At 35.8% G+C, this 22,541-nt stretch overlaps 3 protein-coding genes across 3 annotated transcripts; 2 read left to right on the forward strand and 1 right to left on the reverse strand.

Annotated features, from left to right (window-relative positions):
* The first annotated feature begins 2,682 nt into the window (after positions 1-2,682).
* LOC119996045 (uncharacterized mitochondrial protein AtMg00810-like) lies at positions 2,683-4,738 on the forward strand. Its single transcript, XM_038842546.1, has 2 exons — positions 2,683-2,843; positions 3,680-4,738. The coding sequence occupies exons 1-2, from the start codon at positions 2,711-2,713 to the stop codon at positions 4,624-4,626; spliced, it is 1,080 nt and encodes a 359-aa protein (XP_038698474.1). The 5' UTR covers positions 2,683-2,710; the 3' UTR covers positions 4,627-4,738.
* Positions 4,739-12,009: 7,271 nt separating this feature from the next.
* On the forward strand, positions 12,010-14,312 carry LOC119997672. The gene is made up of 4 exons (XM_038844835.1): positions 12,010-12,485; positions 12,845-12,953; positions 13,272-13,510; positions 13,598-14,312. The coding sequence occupies exons 1-4, from the start codon at positions 12,432-12,434 to the stop codon at positions 14,207-14,209; spliced, it is 1,014 nt and encodes a 337-aa protein (XP_038700763.1). The 5' UTR covers positions 12,010-12,431; the 3' UTR covers positions 14,210-14,312.
* Positions 14,313-20,336: 6,024 nt separating this feature from the next.
* LOC119997102 (peroxidase 45-like) lies at positions 20,337-21,881 on the reverse strand. Its single transcript, XM_038843903.1, has 4 exons — positions 21,656-21,881; positions 21,293-21,490; positions 21,009-21,174; positions 20,337-20,919 (listed from the first exon to the last, which is right to left on the reverse strand). The coding sequence occupies exons 1-4, from the start codon at positions 21,860-21,862 to the stop codon at positions 20,513-20,515; spliced, it is 978 nt and encodes a 325-aa protein (XP_038699831.1). The 5' UTR covers positions 21,863-21,881; the 3' UTR covers positions 20,337-20,512.
* Between the last annotated feature and the right edge of the window lie 660 nt (positions 21,882-22,541).

Below are 22,541 nucleotides of genomic sequence, written 5' to 3' on the forward strand. Positions count from 1 at the left end.
GGATAAGCCGCACAAATATTTCTCTGTTAATTCCATCATGGTATCTGAGCCGATCGAGATCAGGGGCTTTTCCTACAAGTCACGACAGTCTCGCGTTGTTCCTCTGGGTTATGCGTAGCGTTATGTTCTGGTTCTTAAGATTGTTCCTTTGTTTTTTCTCGGTGAGTATTTGTCTTCGCGAGGTCAATTGGTGTTTGTTTGTAGCTCGTGATTGTTATCATGTCCAAGTTTGGTGAGGTTGAAGGCTCTGTCAATACAAACCAAAGTGCTGATAATCCATCCTTGCAACTCAGCCCAGAGAAGCTTGATGGAACTAATTATCTCACTTGGTCTCACTCCTGCCTACCGTTTCTCAAGGCTAGACGTTTAGCACACTATGTTACCAAGAAGAATAGTCAACCAAAGGAGTCAAATCCTAACTTTGCAAAATGAGATGCTGAGAACTCCCTTATTATGTCTTGGCTGAATAATTCTATGAAACCTAACATTGCTAAACTTTATCTGGCATTTGATACAACATGGGAAGTTTGGAATGCTCTTGCTCTTACTTACACTAGTGTAGGTAATGATGCTTAAATCTACGAACTCAAAGGGAAGATTCATGAGTTTAAACTTGGAGAACTCAGCATTACTCAATTTTATTATGAGATGACCAGTTTGTGGAATGAACTAGACTTCTATCAAGATTTTCAGCCCTCGTGCACTGATGACATAGTGAAATTCAAGAAGATGATGGATAGGGAGTGTGTATATGAGTTTATGGCTAGTGTTCCTTCTGAATATGATCAAATTCGAGTTCAAATTCTGGGGAAAGATCCTCTTCCTACTATTCAACATGCCTATAATATTGTCCAACAGGAGGAGGGTCGTCGTCATACAATGTTACATACTGTGGTTCATGAGAAATCAGCCTTAGTGACTACCACGAGTAGTGGATCAGCTTCCAATGAAAAGGAGGCTATTCAATGTGATTTTTGTGGCCGTCCTTTCCATACTAGAGAAAAGTATGGGAAACTACATGGCCGCCCTCCTCATGGACGTGGTGGTAGGAGAGGTGGTAATTCTCGGTCTCAATCTTATCTCTCAGAGAGTGTTGCAAGTTCTGATAAGAGCTTGGCAGATAAACTTGAGGCTACTAAGAAGGAGATACAGGAACTTGAGTCACAAATGACCAGAATGGGGCAATCTACTTCTGCTGCTGGTAAATCTATTGCATCCTCTCATTATGCTCAATTAGGTAATGCCTCTCCTCCTTGTGCTTTAAATTCGTCTTCTGTTGCTCCTTGGATAATCGATTCAGGAGCTTCTGATCATATGATTGGATGTTCTTCATCTTTTTCTTCTTATATTCCTGACTCTGGAAAAAATAAAGTTAGAATTGCTGATGGTTCTTTTTCCTCCATTGCTGGGAAAAGTTCCATATAGTGTACTGATTCCTTGAACTTGAAGTCAGTCCTGCATGTCCCTTGTTTTCCTAATAATCTGATTTCTATCAGTGCTCTAACCAAAGCTTTAAAATGTGTCGTGGCTTTCTTTCCCACTCATTGTGTTTTTTATGAACTGGAGACGGGGAAAGTGATTGGCTATGGTCGGGAACATGAAGGCCTATACTACCTGGATATGCTAACTGAACATATACCCAGAAATCATTTTTGTTTTGCTTCTGCTACTGCTGCAAGTGCATACTCTGCTCACTCTAAGATTATACAGCTGCATAGACAACTAGGACACCCATCTTTTGTTATTTTGAGGAAACTTTATCCTAAGTTGTTTGAACAGTGTGTTTTTGACAGTTTAGTTTGTGATGCTTGTGAGTATGCTAAGCACACGCATGTGTCCTATTTGCCTAATGATAATAAGAGTTCTAAACCTTTTTCCATTGTTCACTCAGATGTTTGGGGCCCTAGCCTAGTTGTGTCTTTGCGTGGTTATCGATGGTTTGTGACTTTTATTGATTGTTATAGTCGCACTACCTAGGTTTAATTGATGTACTCTAAAAGTGAAGTTTTTGATGTATTCAAAAAATTTCATCAGATGGTTCACAACCAATTTCAGGCTGACATTCAGATTCTTAGAAGTGACAATGGTATAGAATTCACCAATGTTCATTTGAGGATTATCTTGGAGAGTATGGCATTGTTCATCAACAAGTTGTTTGAATACTCCAGCTCAAAATGGAGTTGTTGAACAAAAAAATAGGCATCTATTAGAGGTAACACGAGCTCTCATGTTTACTATGCATGCTCCAAAGTCCTATTGGGGTGATGCAGTTTTGACAGCTGCCTATCTTATTAATTGGATGCCCCCAAGAACTTTGTCATTTAAAACTCCTCTTGAACTTTTCAAGGTAACTCATTCTTTCCAATTGCTCCAAAGATTTTTGGTTGTTTCTGTTTTGTTCATGAATATCGGCTAGCCACCAAGAAACTTGATCCCCGATCTAAGTGTTTTTTTCTTGGTTACTCTGCTACTCAAAAGGGGGTATAAATGTTACCATCCTCCAACAAGGAAGCATTTTGTCTCGATAGATGTTACCTTTCGTGAGAATGACTTTTATTTCAGCCACCCTGCGGATGTTAGTTCTGTTCTCCCATTTGGCAATGAAGCTCAGGGAAAGGTCCCAGAGTTCCTATCTCAGGGGAAGCTAGTTGGTGAGTCTGGGGATGTAACAGACTCTGAAAAGAGTGCAACAATTGAGTACAAAACTCCTATGAGACTTGCAAAGGATGATTTGTTGCAGTATAGTCGGAGAAAGCAAGGCACTAATGTTCAGCAAGGCACTAATGTTCCTATGAGCCAACCACTCAATCCTTCTCCAGTTCATCCAGTAAATTCATCTTCAGGTAATCCTTATTTATCTGATTCTACTCCTGAACCATCTCAGTCTTCTAATTTCGAATCTTCTATTGAGCCTGCTAATGATCTTAATTTACCTATTGCTCTTAGGAAAGGGACTAGGTCTTGCACACAATATCCTATTTCTAACTATATGTTTTATAATGCTTTATCTCCATCCTATACGAATTTTGTTGCCTCTTTGTCTTCATCTTCTGTCCCATAGAATTGGAAGGAAGCAATAGATGACCCTAAGTGGAAATTAGCTATGGTTGAGGAAATACAAGCCCTAAAAAAGAATGGCACCTAGGAACTTACAAATCTTCCTCATGGAAAAAAACCAGTTGGGGTGCAAATGGGTATTTACAGTCAAACATAATCCAGATGGCTCGATTGAGAGATTTAAGGCTCGACTGGTTGCAAAGGGATTTACACAAATATATGACGATTTACACAAATATATGGCATTGACAACCAGGAGACGTTTGCTCCTATAGCAAAGATGAATTCAATATGAATTCTTCTCTCATGTGCTGCAAACTTAGATTGGAAATTGGAGCAATTGGATGTAAAAAACGCTTTTCTTCATAGAGATCTTGAAGAAGAAGTTTATATGGAAGTTCCATCTGGATTGCTTGCAAAACTATTGAAGGCAAAGTATGCAAGCTGAAGAAAGCTCTGTATGGTCTTAAACAGTCACCTAGGGCTTGGTTTGACAGATTGAGGAGAGCTATGGTGGAAACAGGATATCATCAAAGCAATGGAGATCATACATTGTTCATTAGACATCATAATTCCGAACTTACTGTTTTGATAATCTATGTTGATGATATTATCCTTACAGGGAATGATCCAGATGAGGCCTCTCAGCTGAAGAAATATTTAGCCAAGGAGTTTGAGATTAAAGATCTTGGAAGACTCAAATACTTTCTTGGCATTGAAGTTGCTCGGTCACCTACTGGTATTTTCATATCCCAAAGGAAATATATCTTGGATTTACTGAAAGAAATAGGGATGTTAGGGTGTAAACCTACTAATACTCCCATTGAGGCAAGTCAAAAACTAATGGCTGGTGTAGGTCGAAAAGTGGACAAGGAGAGATATCAAAGACTTGTTGGAAGATTAATTTATTTGACTCACATGAGACCAGATGTTACTTATGCCGTAAGCATAGTAAGTCAGTTTATGCATGATCCTAGGACTTCTCATATGGAAGTTGTTTACAGAATCTTGAGGTACTTCAAATCTAGTCCTAGGAAGGGTCTCTTGTTTGCAAGGAATGGCTATCTCAAAATTGATGGTCACTTAAAAATTGAAGCTTATACAGATGCAGATTGGGCTGGATCTATTGATGATAGAAGGTCCACTATGGGATATTACAAGTTCATTGGAGGAAATTTAGTTATTTGGAGGAGTAAGAAGCAAACAATAGTGTCTAGATCAATTGCAGAAGCTGAGTACCGAGCGATGGCTAGTGGTGTGTGTGAAGTATTGTGGTTGAGAGGGATTATGCATGAGTTGGGACTTATGCAGAAAAATCCAATATTGTTGTATTGTGACAGTAAGGTTGCCATCAATATTGCTCATAATCTGGTGCAACATGACAGAACAAAGCACATTGAAGTTGCTCGACATTTTATTAAGGAGAAACTCTTGAATGTTGATATTTGTATACCTTTTGTGAGGTTTGAAGATCAGCTTGCTGATGTCCTTACAAAAGGTCTTAGCAGCAGAGTTTTTGAGAGTATTATAAGCAAGATGAGCATGAGTAACATATATGCTTCATCTTGAGGGGAAGTGTTGTAAAAATACTGTATAGAGGGCTATTTCTATAAATTTGTATTTTCTGGTCAGATATATATAAAAAGACTGGTGAACCCTAGTTGGGGATAAACCGCACAAATATTTCTCTGTTAATTCCATCAAGTTACAACATGTTTACAGTCATAAAAACCATATTTATTCAAGACTTTCTCAATATAATGTGACTGATCCAAAAATATTTCATCATGCATCTTAGTTATTGTCATACATGGTATGAAATTAGTCTCACCAAGATCTTTCATATCAAAATGGCTACTAAGCATATTGTTAATCTCACAAATAACATGCAAATTAGAGCGAAAGATCGACATATCATCAAACATATAGGCTAACTAAGACATGCATATTATCATATGACTTATAATAAAAACACTTGTCACATTCATTTGTCTTAAAGCCATCCTCAATCATGCAAGAATCAAATTTCTCATGCCATTGTTTTGGTGTTTGTTTTAAGCCATAAAGGGATATTGTAAGCTTACACACTTTGCTTTCTTATCCTAGAAATACAAAGCCTCCGGGTTGATCCATATAAATATCCTCATCTAGTTCTCCATTTAAAAAAGATGTTTTAACATCCATTTGATGAATCTCCAAATTAAAAAATGATGTAATAGCAATTAAAAATCTAATGGATGAAACTCTAGTAACCGGAGAAAAATTATCAAAAAAGTCAAGATCATCTTTTTGTTTAAAACCTTTCACAACAAACCTTGCTTTATATTTCTCAATTGAACCATCTGGTTTAATCTTTTTTCGGAGAACTCATTTACAGCCAATAGTTTTGGACTCAGTGGTAAATCAACTAATTTTCAAGTATTGTTTGAAAATAGTGACTCTGTTTCATCATTTATAGCCTCTCCAAAAAACAGCGTTAGGTGCTGCCAAAACTTCTTGTAAATTGATGGGAGTATCCTCAATATTAAAAACATAAAAATCATCACCAAAATCTTTTTCAACTCTAGCTCTTTTACTCCTTCTTAGTTCCAAAAACATCGTCATTTTCGTTTTGGAAAACAAGAGTAGAAGTACTAGGTTCAGAAAAATCATTTTGTTTGAATTGACTACTCCCACCAGTTATAGATTTAAAAGGTAATTTTTCTTCATGAAAAATAATATCACCAGACTCAAAAATAATTTTATTTTCAATATCAAAAAATCTGTAGGTTGTACTATGCAACGCATATTCCAAGAAAGCACAAGTGGTAGCTCTAACACTCAATTTGGGTCTCTTAGGGTCACTACGCCTAACATAGGCAAGACAACCCCAAACACGTAAATATCTCAAATTTGGCTTATGGCCTCTACACAATTCAAAAGGTGTCATTTTTATTTTTTTACGAGGCACTCTATTCAGCACATAACAAGCAGTTAAAATAGTTTCACCGCAAAAACTAGGGGCACTAGCATTAATCAACATGGCAGTAGTCAACTCAATCAAAGTCCTATTCTTTCTTTCAACAACACCATTTGACTCTGGTGACTATGGAGCAGTAGTTTCATGAATTATTCCCAAAGATTGAACAAATAGTTGAATTCAAAAAATTCATATTCACGACCTCTTTCACTTCTAACTCGTTTAATTTTTCTACTGACTTGGTTTTGAACTTCTTGAAGAAAATCTTTAAATTTTTCAAAAGCATCACTTTTATTTTTCAACAAGTAAACATAAGTAAACTTTGAAAATTATCAATAAAAGTGATAAAATATCTATTTCCTCCACGAGTTAAAACAACCTCAAATTCACATAAATCAATGTGAATTAAATCAAGTAATTCGGTAGTTTTTGCAACACTTCTATGAGGTCATTTTGTAATCTTAGCTTGACTAGAAATTTCACATTTTTCAAAATTTGTTGTCATCTTTGGCAATAATCCTAAATTACTCATGATTCCCACATATCGATTATTAATATGACACAAACTCACATGCCACAAATTAATAGGAGATAACATATAAACATAACCAGATGCTTTATTATCATCAACATTCAACGTAAACATTCCATCACTAGCATATCCTTTTCTAACAAATAAACCTTTCCTAGTGATTACAAATTTATCAGACTCAATTGTTTGTTTGAAACTAGCTTTGTTGAGTAGGAAGCATGACATCAAATTCTTCCTCATTAATGGCATGTAGAGCACATCTTTGAGGGTAAGCACACATCCATATGTGAACTTCAGCTCAACATCTCCACTTCCAATTACTTTGGTCTTGCCAAAATCACCAAGCATTATAGACCTTTCCTCCTCAAAAGGAGTGTACTTCTTGAACCAATCTTTGTCATAGTAGACGTGCCTATTAGCACCAGAGTTTGCCCACCATCCTTCCACACTTTGGACCATGTTAATGTCTGTAATCATAGCCACTAAGGGCTCTTCGGTAATGTTAGCTTCCAGAACAAGCATACATTTTCAGAATCTACAATAGCGAGCAATATGCCCAGCTTTGTCACAGATAAAACATCCATCATTTTGATTTTGGGAAGGAGGTCTCGGGTTTTCCCTACTTTGTGGTTTGGTTCGTTGCTTCATAGGCTTTCTATTAGGCTTCAAATTATTATTTTTGTAATCTCTAGGAAATCTAGAATTCGCAGAAACTAAATTTACCTTTGTAGTGACATAATTGTTGTTGATTTTATTATCTTCTTGTAGCATTTTTACGTCTTGGCTCCTTGCCTCCTCCTCCACTCGGAGACGAGTTGTGAGCTTCTCCAGGGTCAAGTCTTTTTGCTTGTGGCACAGGTTCTTTTGGTTGTCCTTTCAGCTAGAGGCAACTTGTCAATAATTCCCACCACGATGAGATTGTCACACATCTTTATTTACCTTTGGATCGCACATCGGCTGCTAGCATTTGGAATTCTTGGGCTTGCTCCACCACAGACTTGCTGTCCACCATTTGGTACCGGAAGAAGCTGCTAGCGGTATACTTCTTTGCTCCAACTTCCTCGGTATCATACTTTAATTGCAAAGCCTTCCAAATTTTCGTAGCAGTTTTGTAAGTAGAATCATAATAATTATAAAACTGATCCGCAAGGCAATTGAGTAGATATTGGCGACAGTTATAAGCATCTTTATCATATTTATCACATTTCTCAAAGATGCTTACCCAGATCTTCATCATTCATCCCATTGACATAACGTTTGTTGGGATTCTTCTCGGTGAGGACATAGGCTACCTTGAGAAGGTTTAGGTAGAACATCACCTTCCCCTTCTAATGCTTGAAGTTGACACCCTTGAAACGGAATGGCTTGTTGAGATCTCCAACATTCTCGGTGGGCTTATCTTGTGCAGGTTCTATCATCGAATCTCCTTGAAATTGTTAGTGCAGTAGTACAAAAAAGTAAAATAATAGAAAATTACAAAAATGGAAAATCGACCGTAGTGGATTGAGGCACAAACATCTCGCTCTCTTAAGGAGATTCGAGCCCTCTGTAGTTCTTCTTTTCATCAAAACCGATGCACCAGAATTCTCTTGGCTTGACCCCTCTGGGATACAACAACCCAACTCAGTTGTATAGCTAACTCAGACCTACACTCAGTTGGTTAGCTCGAAGCCCCAACAAGAAATACCCTTTTTTTATGCCCAGAGAATATTAGAGAAACTACTTTTTAAGGGAGAAGAGAGCTTTTGTGAGTTGTGTGTAGAGAGTGTTAGGAGAGGGGTTTATATAGGTGGGTTAGGAGTTAATATCTTCATTAATTACATAGGTTACAATTAATGACAAGTTTAAGTATGTTAATAAATAAACTGATTTGTCACTAAATCATAAAAGATTTAATTTCTTTTAATTTAAAATAATGCAAAAAAAAAAATAGATTGTACTTTTTCAATCCACCAAGAATGGAACGAAAATAAGAAAAGAGAAAGTATAACTTGTGATTAGTTTTCGATGCAAGTCTAGTAGAGGATCACAGAAGGACTAACAGAATGGTTGAACAATTGAGATGTTATGTTACTCTGTGACGATTGCAAATTTGTCATAGGTCAATTGAGAGTCTATTTGGAAAAAAATGACCAAACACAATTTGTACAAAATTTTTTAATGACATGAGATTTTGTGCACATATATTGGATAATTCCATTACTATGTTTGATTGGATCAATGATTACTATTTATGTAAATTACATTGTTTTGAAATATGATTATATTGAGTATTGGCGATGCAAGTTGAAATTATTTCATACTTCAAAAAACATAATGACTAATTTCTTAAATGGTTAGAGTGTGTTTGGTTTGTTTTCTATTTTCTATTTTTTAATATTTTATTTTCTGTTTCTATTTTCTAAGAAACAGAAAACATGTTGGTTTAAAATACTGAAAAACTATTATCTATTTTCCGTTTTCATCTTCTATTAATTATATCATTTTTAACTAAATATAATTAAAAAAGGACTTTTTCTCTCTCCCACACTTAATACCATATGAGTACTATTTGGTTAATAATATATTAATCATTATAATTTGTTCACGTACAAGACATTTTCTAAACTGCTTACTTAAAAATAAAGTACATTAATATATATACAAACTAAAACAAAAGAGAAGCCAATTAAAAAGAAATCAATGCAGAAGTAGGTCCCACAAGTTCTTCAATTGTAAAGCAACTGTCCAACAAAACAAAAAGAAATTTGTGCACAAAAAACCAAGCACAATGACTTCTCTCTGCAAGTACATAGACGGAATACCAACGAAGACATGAATCCTGTGTTTTCTAGTTTTAGAAAATGACTTTTTTGCGTTTTCTAATTTTCAGTCAGTTTCCGTTTTCTACTGTTTTTCAAATTTGTTAACCAAACGCATTTTCAGATCATTTTCTGTTCTCTGGAAAAGGAAAACAAAAAACACATGGAAAACAGTCAACCAAACGCACTTGTAGTGTTTCTACATAAGCAAAATTCATTGTTCTATGGATTTGTCGATCATACATGAATGAATTCATTTATCTGTGATATTTAAAATATTTATGAATTCCGTGGACTCTAGATATGCACATTGAAAAATATACATGAATTGTACAATGAATATATAAATTCACCAATATTTGTGGTAAAAAGCATTCAAAATATATTTAGTTTTTCGTCATTTGGAAAGTTAATTGCATATACAGATCGAGGACTTTATAACTGGTCGTCTCATCTTTGGAGATTATAAATAGTTCTCTCCACACAAGTGAAAGATGCAAGATAAGTCATGAAAGAGTTATATTGCTAAGTCATGAAAGAGTTACGCCATCTTCATCGATCTCTACTTATGCACTACCTAGCGGATGTAATTGGTAAGACCTCTACAAAAATATCTATCTATATTGGTTATTCATTGATATTGTGAACAACTATGTATTGTTTATGTTCTTGATAACGATTTTTTTTCCCTACATAAATTGCGTTAATCTTGTTTGTGAAATGTTTTTATGTTATTGTTGAAAGCACATATCTATTCGGACATATATATATGTGTGCGAATAAAATTGTTATTTGAGGTTTAATTTTCTCAAATTTCTTGATGAATGTCAAAATTTTCTGAACTTAATTGTGAACTAGCGGTCGATCCGATTTCCACTAAAGTGTCAATATATAGGAAACAGAACAAAAATATTCGAAAATTGATCATAGATAACAGATAAACTACCCATATTATTAGCACTTTGGCATCATCAATAATGTCACGGCTTGGGAGGCTGCTTTTCAAAAGGACAACAAAAAGATACAAAATTTTTTCTCAGAGATACTTAATTAGCTAAAACCATCAGGACACATGAACAGATTGTGCCAGAGATTTTATTTATTATTTTATAATTTTAATTAACGTAGTTAATTAAAATATTTGGTGGCGATATATTTTATTTATATATTAATATTATAAAAGTTCTTAGATAATTCAGGACTATATTGATCTATATATGTTAGTTATATATAGTTTTTTGGTTATGAGATTGCAAGTTGTAGACAAATGAAAGCATGCATGCTGTTTTGAATAAATAAAATAATCCTAAACCATGTTAAAGTTTGGTGCATGATTTCTTGGGATCCGAACTTTGAATTTGAAATATTTGGGAATTTGGAAATAGCTTGGGGGGACAGTTTGATATATTCCTTTTCTTTTTCTAAAATTTTATTTTCAAAGTAATTTGTAATTTTTTTTTAGTTTCTTAAATAGAAATTTTTTATTAATGTTTGAAAGCACAAATTAATAGTTTTAGGTGCAATTGTATTTGTTGGACTCTTGATCCCTTTTTGACAATATATAGTTTTTGGAGGCAAGTGATGGCTAGCTTTTTCCATCTCAAATTTCTGTCCTTTTTTTGTTGTTACTCATTATTTTAATTCCATAATTAAGTTGTGGGTTTTTGGGATCTTGATATAATTAATAAACATATATATTATAAAAAATAATTATGAGCCTTACTGGATCTTTCAAGATAACATGTGAAAAATTCTACTCAGTATATTATTTTTATTTTTTATTTTTTTGAATACAGGGGAAGGGTTTGAATACAGGGGAAGGGGGTGGAGGAGGCTCGCAAACCTCTATGAGATACTATACACATAAGTGTCATCTGACCTACTCGTGGTTTTTACTTAGTACATCTTAGTTATTGGAGGACAAACATATGAGTTCACAAAAAAATTTAACAATTAATTAATTAAGGCCTTGTTTGGTAAGTTAGTTTTAAATTTTCGAAAGTAAAACTTGTTTTCTTAATACGATATGTTCAATCGATAAACACTTTTCTATAAAAACAAACAGAGCCTAAAACTCTTTAGAACCTTCCTTCACAACTTGTATTACTGAGAACAACATGACCCAATTTGCATTGTATTTGTCAAATTTGTTTTCTTAATACGATATGTTCGATGAATAAACACTTTTCTACAAAACAAACAGAGCCTAAAACTCTTTAGAACCTTGTTTCACGGCTTGAACTATTGGGAAAAACATGACCCAATTTGCATTGTATTTGTCAAACTTTTTTTTTTTTGTTGGGTTAGTGCATATGACATGGCAGGTTCCTTTGTCTGGTTATGTCATGTCTCTCATAAAGTTGTATTTTTGCTATAATGGAACCACAAAAAGAATACTGGTCATTTGAAATAATTCTATTCCTAGTCCCTAGATATGGTTTTGTTCAGAGAATATTAATCAAAATGTGAATCATTTATTTTGCCATATAAGAACCCAAACCAGAAAGATAAAAGATTGGCTTCCTTTCCATTCATGCCTACCGTCATGTCCTGCTTCCTCAAGGACTTGTCTGGAATATTTTCTTCACCTGGCCTACATTTTTTTGCATTTGTGGGTCCCTCTCATTCTTTGATCTTCCTCAACAATACAGTTTGCAACACCTGTATTATATATATATATACACAAATAATACATGTATATAAATAATGTATCATATTATACATCAGAACAAGATCAATATGTATAGTTTAAAGAAGCTCTCTGTCTCCCACATTGGTGCTCCAGCCTTTTTTTTTTATTGCCTCTTCCACCTTCACAGCCTGTCAAGCTTGAATTATTAGCATCACTATTATATACGTCTTGGGAGAGAGAGTGTGTTTGCCTTGTTATTTCTTCAAGTAAAGTAAGAGATTAGTTTGTTGCAGCTGCTCTGTTCTCAAAGCTGTTCAAACTAACAAATCATGAGATATTGAAGGTTTTGAAGAGATTGGAGACTTGGTTGCCTTATTGTTTGTTGATTTGAGGGAACAAAAGGAAAACGAGGATTTATGGGTGGAAGAAGTACTGGCATGACGGAGCAAGATGTTCAATGAGCCGCACCGAATGAAGTCGCGATTCAGTCACTTTTTATTGCAGGTAATGAAGGGTTTTGGTTTGTGTTTCTTTGGAGAGTAGTGGTGTCGGATTGTCTGTTTTCTTTTCTTGGTGTCTTTGAGACATTTCAGTGAACAGTTAAGCTGCATTTGAGAGATCTGTTTGTGTGCGCTTTCACTTGTTTTTGGATATCAAAAAGGCCTAAAAGAGACAGAAAGAAGTGGATGGTGGTGGCATGCGCACAAATCCACAAGAAAAAGTGACCAATAATCCCCATTTTTGGTCTCTCTTTTTACCCACATTTGGTTCCCTTTTATATCCTTATTCACTGTGCTATTGTTACTGTTTGATTTATCACCTTCTTAGCTTCTCTCCTAATTGGCTTCTCTTTGGTTCATTAGACACGTTTTCACGTGACGAATCCAATCTCATTCCCTACTATGGCCTGCATATGGTACCACAAAAGGGGAACCAATTTCTTTTGTAAACTCAAGTACGTGCAACTTTATTGTAAGTGAATTTGACAAAATATTGGCTTCTGTTACTGCACTTTCTAGTTTGTGCTTGCATTGCTGCATCACTACTGGATGAGATCGAAAATGGTCAAATGTTTCCGATTAGTCTTTTCTGACTAGATTTCGCGTTAGGCCTCTGTATCCATAAATCGAACTCAATCTACTGATAAAAGTGCAGCAAAAGCAAATGATTTGTTTCTTTCCCTTTTAGTATAAACCTTTTCCTTTCAAGATGGTATGATCCAGAGTTCTATATATGTGTGTCGATGTATATTATGATTGTGGCGAATCTGATTTCATTTTATTGTTTCAGGGATGGGAACGAAACTGGAATACGCGATTAATCTGTTAGATACATCGACGAGTAGCAATAGTTTTACAGTGCATTTTGTGGATGATCACTTGGACTATTTCAGTTCTAAGAGACTGAAAGACAATCAGAGAACTTCAGTGGTCAAGTTTTCGGATTCCATAAACCGGATGGCTGAGAACCATAATTTAGATACCATCAGAAAGACAATGCAGATGCATGAAGATATCTTCAAACAACAGGTTTGATAAACAAACTCAATTCCTTGGATTCAATTTGAAATGTAGAGAATATATAGTTTCAATTTGACAAGAAGCCAAATGATGCAGGTAATGGAACTTCATCGGCTGTACAGCGTTCAGAAGACACTGATGAATGAGCTGAAAGCAGAAACTAGACGAAACAAAGGTTCTAGTCCAACGAGCGGCTCAGACGTTAATGGCATCCGATTTGTTGACCAACACAATTCAGTAACAAAACCCAGTTTGCGCATTCAAGGCTTGACAGACAATCCAACATCAAGAGAACGCAGTGGCAGTTGCTCTGGAGACACGTTAAGAGTTCCGAGAGGTTTTGATCTCGAAAGACCTGCTGAAGAAGACATCTCCACCGGAGTCATCGTCCCAGGAAGTAACAAAATGAGCATTAGTAGCTGTGGTAGTGAGGTGGAGTTGACATTAAGCATTGGGGGTACTAGTAGTAGTAGTAGCAGCAAGAAGTCCAAAGGTTTTCTGGCTCATCAGAGTCTACAATTAGGATGCTTTGAATCAACAACACCTAAAGAAATACGAGAACTTGATTCGTCTGTGTCGTTCAAGTCTGATAGAGGAGAAGATTGCAGCACCCCAACAACTCCAATGAGCAGCTCGAGCGCAACGATTGATCAGGAAAAGAAGCAGCCGCATTGGCTTTTTCGAGGCTTAAGCATTAATAGAACATGAGAGCTCTGACTTCATTTGTATGTGTTGTATGTACCTTCTAAACTACTCCAAATGAATCGCTTAATTCACACGATTCATGGACCAAAAATTCCTCATTTAGTTGCAAATTCACACGATTCATGGACCAAAAATTCCTCATTTAGTTGCAACTTTATCTAATAAACAGAAGATTGAGGCATCCATTGATGGATGATGTTCATTGTTGTGGATAGGTCATTGAGAACCATTATATGGACTACTCTTGTTGTTCTTCTTTCGTTTCACAACTGCTGACACTGTGCTAACAAACAGACATTGATTGCAATCACAAGTCTTTGCTTCTTAATCTGTGAATGTCATTGATGCGATCCACTTTCTTAAAATAAATTATGGGATGTCAACCTATTGGTCTTCTCCTAAACGAATCAGTTTCAGGTTTTCAGGAATAAGAGAAGACGGTGCTATTCTTCGAGGGATGTCCACTCTTGCCGCTGCACAAATAACTGGTCGTCTTGTTCGCGGTTCTCTTATCCGCTTTTTAAAGAAAACTCTTGGTTAGCTATGAAAAATTAATAAAATGTTTTTGTCAGTTTGATTCATGCTTGAATACATGTTAAAGAAAACTCTCTGATAAATGAATTAAGATATTGACTCAATGACTCCCAATTTGAATTACTCTCTAATTTTAGCCAAGCAAACTTATGAATTACATAGATATTTTATGAGGTGGAAAGCTAGGTATAGGGTACCAAGATATTGATACCATATATGGTAGATCATAACATGTATTTGCTTGTCCCAACCCTTCCAAAACCTACCGAGATATTAGTCATATTTTCGTATATTTTTTTTGATAACCGAGAAAGATACCATACAAGTTTGCCCTTTGGATATCTGATATAAATCCAAATTTAGGCAGTTAGGCCTGTACACACAGAAGTTTCCCATCTAACGATAGAGTAAATTGGGTTAAGGATCAATGTGTGGTCACAAGGGTATTATTTCTAGTGACAATCAAACTCAGGGCCTCCCAAATCTATATGTTTGGATGTAGAGAGATTTACCAACTAGACTATAACTAAAGTGGTTGAGGCCATGCTATGTCAAGAAATGTTTGATCCGTATTGTGGTCTTTATTCATGAAGCTAGTTCGAACACAAAGTGCATGGGTCTCATCTCACTCTCTTGAAAAGTATGTCTCTTGCATAGTGTTGATGAGTTGAGGTTGGTGGTTGTCATCTCTGATTGCTTCTAGACCTCTGGTGGATGATCATAGGAAAGTGTCTTGATTGTCAAACTGTAAGAAATGTTCAATTTCAATCCTCAGTTGATGCACAGTAACTAGAAACATGTATGAGAAAAATTAAAAGCGAATGAGTATCAAACTCCTTGATCTTCTGGCCTACTTTGATCTTATACACATAAATATACACTATTCATCAACACTTCATAAGGGTATATCATCCATTGGAGATGCTCTAAGGGTATATAATACATGATAAGAATCCGAATACCCATGAGGTGGATGCCCAAGTGAGCAAACCATAACAATAATCATATATGATATAGAAAGGGTAGAACTAGTATACAGATACAACAATAAACTCAAGAATGATGCAAAAGAATAGGCAAAACATTATGAATATGAATCATGCCACAATCACCATCCAATATGAGCGCACGCGTACACACACACACACATATAGATATACATATAAATAAATATATGTATGGGCCAAAAATCATCCACATCAGAATCTACATTATAAGGCCCACTGAAGCCTCAATCGATAATACTAGACCCACGAGAGTCTTAGTTGAGCCTGATAGGCCCAACGACATTGGTAACTAGACTCACGAGAATCTTAGCCAAGCTCAACAAGGACGTATGAGAGTCTTGAGACCAACCCAAAAGGCTTATGAGAGTCGGGGCAATCTATTAATGAAGCCCACGTGAGCTTCGGTTTACAAGAGAACCTACATAAGAGTCAATGCCAACAAGCCCATAGAGGCCCATATGTTCGATAAAGCTCAAGGCCCATCTACCAATGAAGCTCCTACAAAAGTCATTGGGACCAAACAAAGCCCAAGGCTTGTCCGTACGGTCAACACGTGCCGATCACGTGATCTAGAGCACTATAAATATGTGAGGTCCCAGCCTCATTAAGTCTCTCAACTACTTGGTATTTCTCTCTCTCTAACAGTCATTCAATTCTCTCACTAAATATTACCTTCATCGTGAACTGACTTTATCATCAGTGCTTCCCTAGTGGGCACCACACCAGTGTCCAAGCTTCACGGTCGACTTCTAGTGTGATCTTGCAGGTTGTCTAAGGCCTCGATCAACTTACAAATTGATTTTAGATTTTCGGGTCTACAATTTGGCGCCCATCATGGGGCCTCGACAACTATCTTGCACTAAGTTCACGCTAGTTCCCTCGACGCAACCATCACTTCATCTTATGCAAACGACTTCCCAGCCCAATTGGCGATGCTCAAAGCGCAAATGGAGGAGCAAGTTGCTTGGCGACACTCCTACCAAAGGAGAATGCCAAGATAAGGGCAGAAGTACGATCGTGCTCTCTGAGAATACCGCTCCACACGACACGCAGGGAAACTGATGGCTCAAGTACGCTCTACTCACCCGTGGACCTCCCTAGTCCGCTTTCACGAAGGCATAGGCCCTATGTCTTTGCTAGATATATATGATGGCCGAAACCTCCAACCGTCAAAGCCTCCCCTAGTCGAATGATGGACACTCTCTGCAATACCCCATCCTAATGAAAGGAAAAAAATAGAATAATAAAAAAAATGAATAAATGAGACTTAGTTTTGAAAAGAATAAAAATTGTGGAATGAAAGTAAAATATCATAAGGGCTCAAAGAATATTAGAGTTAAAGTTAGGGTCAAATGAGTAAAATAACAAAAAGTAATGATAAAATATATATATAAAGAAGTTAAGGAATTGTTTAAAAAAAAGATTTAGTTAAAAAAAAGGTGAAGGCGCATATGCCGTCACCCGAGCAACATAAGTAAATTAAAAAAACAAAGAAGCTTGGCTTTGTTTTACACACGGGAGTTTCTATTCCGGCGAGTTTCCGGCGAAGCTCCGACCAGAAAGGGTTCTTCTTAGGAAGTCTACGCACATGTTTTAATTTCCTATAAGAAAAAAAGAAGGATTAAGGTAAATCTTTGAACGTAGGGTTGTGGGTTAAATGAGTTTTAGGGATTTAAATTCAATGAGAATTTTCTTTGTTCAATAACTCAAAATTAGGTTCTAATATTCTTATATTTATATATTCAAGTATGGTTCTTGAACCAATCTAAGAGGAGACTTTGTTTTCTTGATTTGGTGGAATTAACAAGTTTCAAGGTAAGGTTTCTACACTCAAATTGTTCTAATTAAGGTTGGGTTTGGATGAAAATAATATTGTGATAGAATTTTAATTGTTGAACCTTGATAAATTAAGGTAGAATGTGAATATCTAAGAGATGGGTTAGATTGTGGAGTATAGAATGTGTGACTTGAATGGGTTGGTGAATATGGAAACTTAACGGGGTTTATTTCATTGAGTAGGTTAGTGAATTGGTGTGGAGTATACGTTGCTTTCTTGGTGAGACTTGCGAGTTCACTTTGAGGTGAAGATTTCTTACCCTTTTTATTTCGAAACACTTTCAAGCCATCTAATGTTCAAGATGAAATCCGTAGAGCATTTTTTTTTTTTTTGAAAGGTCTCATAGGGCACACACACGCTAAGCCATGTCCGAGGGGCATGAAGGCCACCACGGTGGATGGAAAACTACCCAAATCCCAAACCCCTGATGAGAATAGAACCCTGCACCTCAAGGTCCTGGGCAGACAACCTGACCAACCAGGCTATCTCCCATTCTCTCCGTAGAGCATATTTACACACAATCCTTTGATGGTTTGACAGTTTTGCTAATACAAGCGAATTATCTGCGGATTCAACAAAAAAATCACTAATAAATCAAAATTTGCATAATACAAGACACTCCCGCACACTGGCATAGGCCACAGTCTCTGAACAATAAAATAATATCAAAATAAAAACAATTAAACAACCAAACAAATAGGTAAAGAATGAATAACCTGAATGGCTAAATCACTTGATTCATATGAGACATAGTCACATAGAAATAGAGAATTGAAGAAGCCAACTAATCACGACTCGATTTCAGTGTAGACGCGTAGACGGCGTGGTGGGACTGTGGAATGAGGGACTATTATTCTATTAACCTAATTTCTTTGCCTTCCCCTTTGATAAGTAGGCTTAGTTTTAAATGGGCTTAGTTTTATTAATTCATGAGGGTGGGCTACTGGGCTACTGCTTAGTCTTATTTCTTCATGAGAGTGGTCTTAGTTTAGTTTAAGGCTTTAAGCTTTGGACATGTTAGTTTTACTAATAATATTACAAAGTATTTTTTTTTAAAATGTTGACTGTAGATCCGGCACTGGGTATTGTACAAAGAAAAAGTGAAGAGGGTTATTTATAGCATAAACTAGGTTTAGGCATTCTTTAGGGATTCAACTTTTTACCTCTAATTTCCTTCAATTTATTCTTTTACCCCAATAGTCTCATTTGAGTTCAATTATACCCTTACAGAAAATTTGGGATTTTAAATAACAAACCGCTGCTTTTTAGAGGGAAACAGTTCCAAAAATAAATCCCTAGATTTTAACTCTCTTGGCGAATGTATCTTCAAACACCTTGATTTTCAACAGCATAATCATGGATTTCAAATAGAACATGATCATAATCCCCGCAAAATAAACATACGATTAATATAAAAATCTCCTTGTTTTGTCACGTGTCACCTGTTGATTTGTTGAAAATATCCAATAGTAAATCCCATATTGACACGTGTCACGATATGTCTAGAGGTCATATTTGGTACAAACAGGAGACAAGAGACAAAAAAATATTATGGTGGCAAAATTAATGAAAAGTTAGTTTTAAAGAGCAAAAAAACAAAATCGTTTCATAAATCTTTGTTTTAAAAGAAATTCAGCAGGGTCGAGCCCTATGTAGCCACCATATCTCTGCCTCTAGAAACTCTATTTGCAAATGCTTTTATGTCTTACCAAAATCGATTGGGATGAGCTAATTCTAAAATAATATTATTTTAGTTTATCAAAAAAAATTTAATAGAAATTTTTTTAGGTCTATTTATGATAGCACAACTACTTGAAATGAAATTATCGATGAAATATACGCATGTCCAGTATATCTATGAAAGTGAAATTTTTTCGAGGAATTCATAACCTAGTGAATTCATTAATTTCAGTCACATAAAAATGCTTTTGAAATTGTTGTCATTCTCATCTATAATTCACAAAACTCATTTGTCAGACCCTATTTTAATAAGCAACCTTACAGGTGGCACCATTAATCAAACACTTGATTTGGTCACTTAATTGATTTGATCCATATTTTGAAATATATGGGTCAAACAAATATTCTGACCCATCTTAATGGACCAGGAGTCACTACTGAATAAGATTTGAGGTTCAGTCCAAGAATAAAAATCCATGCGTTGGACCCATGATGAACTACGGGCTTAATGAGTAGAAACAAGCATTAGTTTATATTTAAGGACTTAGACACAATTGTGTAAGCACTAATCATTAAAAAGAGGCAAGGCAGACTTGAGCCTAAATTTCAGTCTATACCCAGAGTGAGTGTTGGCACTGATATGAATCGATTAAGATAAGTTTATAACATAAATAATATTAAGCGTATCAAAAAAAATTAGGATAAGTATATATATATCTTTAAAAATTGCCCTGGGTTACAGTCCAATGCTGTAGTTTAATGCAGTCCCCCTCCCTCTGCCACTGTATATAGTTCATAAATATGTTTTTTCAAACATTATCTACACTACAAAGTGTCGTGTCTGACAAACATTAGTAATTTAGTATGACGTGTTTGGTCCTGGTCATATTAAAATAAGAGTTTGGTATTACCTAACATTGTCCTATTACTATCTTCCAAACAAGTTAATTTCAAGAGCATTCTGATGTTGAGAAAAATCTAAATTTGCTAATGTAACACATTAAATACATGAAGATGATAAGTTAATTAAAGTCACAATCAATGATTTTTTATTAATCATAACAAACTCCAATCTAAACCATTTTTTTTTTTGAAGATTGGACTGAAACTCATTGGATTTCACCAAAAATCATATGAAGATTGGATTGAAACTTTTATTGATTTGCTCTTACAAAAATGAAAATTCATAATGAAGTCATGGAATAACACATATGATCATAACACATTCAAATCCAAACAATCTTATCGCTAATTAACACGGCTGCAATCGCGTCGAATCTCGCCTTGATTTCCAGTCAAAACCCCGACGCGGCCTAGTTTGGTGATTGCAGTCACAAAGGCCTGCTGAAATGCTCCATTGTTTGACGCAAATAGGTTTACAGTGCCTCTTGATCTTGGATCTGTAAACAATACCTGGTCAGAAGTAAGCAAACCCTTTCCTTGTTGAAGGTTTTGGAAGTAAGCATTGTCAAATGTTTGAGGACTGGTTGGGTCCAGGTTGATTGCAATTCTGGGGTCAACATTTATTGGACACATTTGTCTCAATTGCAATGCATATCTAAAATTGAGCGACGGATCGATCCTGTTTGTGGGGCTGAAGTTGTATATTCTTCTCGAAAATCGGTTGCAGTGAGAAAATCCGACTGTGTGTGCACCTGATGCAATCAGATACACATGTAATTAGAATCTCATATCGGTTAAGTATAAAGATAGTAAAAATATAGTTTGATATGCATGTTCTTACCCGATAACGCGACCATGTCTGTCTGAGTGAGACCATGTGAAGCAAACATGGTGTTGAGTTGGTTTAGATTGAAACTGGGTTGTGGAAGACTGTGTTGAACACTAGCTATAGTAGATATTCTCCCATCACGCCTACCTAATTCAACTGTATAAGAAGGACCTCCTGCCTGCATATATACATATATAGATACATACTTAACATATATACCCACTTTGTTCATGGAGATACATATATATGATTATTACTAGAATGTGTAGCAATTAATTGTTGAGACTTATGCATACCAATCCAACAACATCTCTAGTAGCAAGAGCAAGTATATCTGCACAAGAAACTTGGTTTGTGCATCTAGGATCGCTATCAACGGCAGCCTTAGCCTTGACCACGGTGTCAAATCCGTCTCCGGCCAGCGTTAGGTCATCGGGATGATCTCTCTCTGCCGAATTCGTTGGCGACGACAGCAGAACTGAAGAATCGCATCCCTATTGCCAAACATATCAAATATTTCATTAATTGTTTATTAGCATGTAAGAATGTCTGACGACACAGGATTCGAGCTTTAAGAATATAAGAGCACTCGCATCAGTATCTGCAAACTGTTAAAAGACCTCGTGCAGGGTTTAGTGAAAAGAAGAGAAGCTACGAACCCGGACGAAGCAGTCATGGAAGAAGAGGCGAAGAGTTGCCGGAACAGTGACAAAGGTCTGCTGGAACTTGGTCTGAACGGCGGACCGGACTAGGGATTCGACATTTGGGCATGTGCCCCTGTAGAAATCTGGCCTAAGTTGACCAGAAGCAGTAGTAAGAAGAAGAGAAAGAAATATTGATAGAGAAATAAGGCTTTGATTTTCCATTTCTGGTTTGCTAGTAGTGCTTTACTTTGTTGGTGGCTTAATTGGTGTCAATCTATACATATATATATATATACAAGTCATATGAGACAATTAAGGCATGTGGTGGTTGCAATTAGGGGAATATATATTCTGACGGTAACACTCTGGACAATGTTGATTTCTATTACACTTAATTCTGTTGTCATGTTCTAGCATTATTATGATTTCCATGACACTTGTAATAATTTTATTCGTCACTTTCTGGCATGTATTATTATATAAACTAATATATAGAGATTAGGGTTTTCTAAGGATAACAATGTATATACACATAAAACTGAGTTTGCAGCAATATACAAGAGAGAATAGTCTTTGTTTACTATATAGTGCTAATTGCCAACTTGATTGCATGTGACTAACCGACTACTCCCTACCCACACAAGTGTAAATATATATATATATGCATGGTGAAGTAAATAATTAACACTAGCCCTTGTGGAATTTAGTGAAATAAATGAAGGACAAAAACTCCACCTAGAATTGACAAGGGGAATATTGACTTTTGTTTTGTTAAATGAAAGGAACGTTTAAAAAGCACTCTTAAATGGATTTGGGGTTAAACAATTTTTCAATAATTCTAGAGTCTAAAATTATACATTTAACGGTCAAATTAAATGACACAATCACTGTATCTTATTTT

Source organism: Tripterygium wilfordii, chromosome 4, assembly GCF_013401445.1.
Source record: "Tripterygium wilfordii isolate XIE 37 chromosome 4, ASM1340144v1, whole genome shotgun sequence".
Lineage (NCBI taxonomy): Eukaryota > Viridiplantae > Streptophyta > Magnoliopsida > Celastrales > Celastraceae > Tripterygium > Tripterygium wilfordii.

Coding starts and splice junctions, on each gene's coding strand:
- LOC119997672 (XM_038844835.1), top strand. CDS start 12,432: ATGTTCAATGAGCCGCACCGAATGAAGTCGCGATTCAGTCACTTTTTA. Junction 12,486..12,844: donor TCAGTCACTTTTTATTGCAG/GTAATGAAGGGT, acceptor TTGGTTCATTAG/ACACGTTTTCACGTGACGAA. Junction 13,511..13,597: donor AAGATATCTTCAAACAACAG/GTTTGATAAACA, acceptor CAAATGATGCAG/GTAATGGAACTTCATCGGCT.
- LOC119996045 (XM_038842546.1), top strand. CDS start 2,711: ATGAGACTTGCAAAGGATGATTTGTTGCAGTATAGTCGGAGAAAGCAA. Junction 2,844..3,679: donor TCCAGTAAATTCATCTTCAG/GTAATCCTTATT, acceptor TTATCCTTACAG/GGAATGATCCAGATGAGGCC.
- LOC119997102 (XM_038843903.1), bottom strand. CDS start 21,862: ATGGAAAATCAAAGCCTTATTTCTCTATCAATATTTCTTTCTCTTCTT. Junction 21,175..21,292: donor CTAGAGATGTTGTTGGATTG/GTATGCATAAGT, acceptor GTATATATGCAG/GCAGGAGGTCCTTCTTATAC. Junction 20,920..21,008: donor AGACATGGTCGCGTTATCGG/GTAAGAACATGC, acceptor TGATTGCATCAG/GTGCACACACAGTCGGATTT.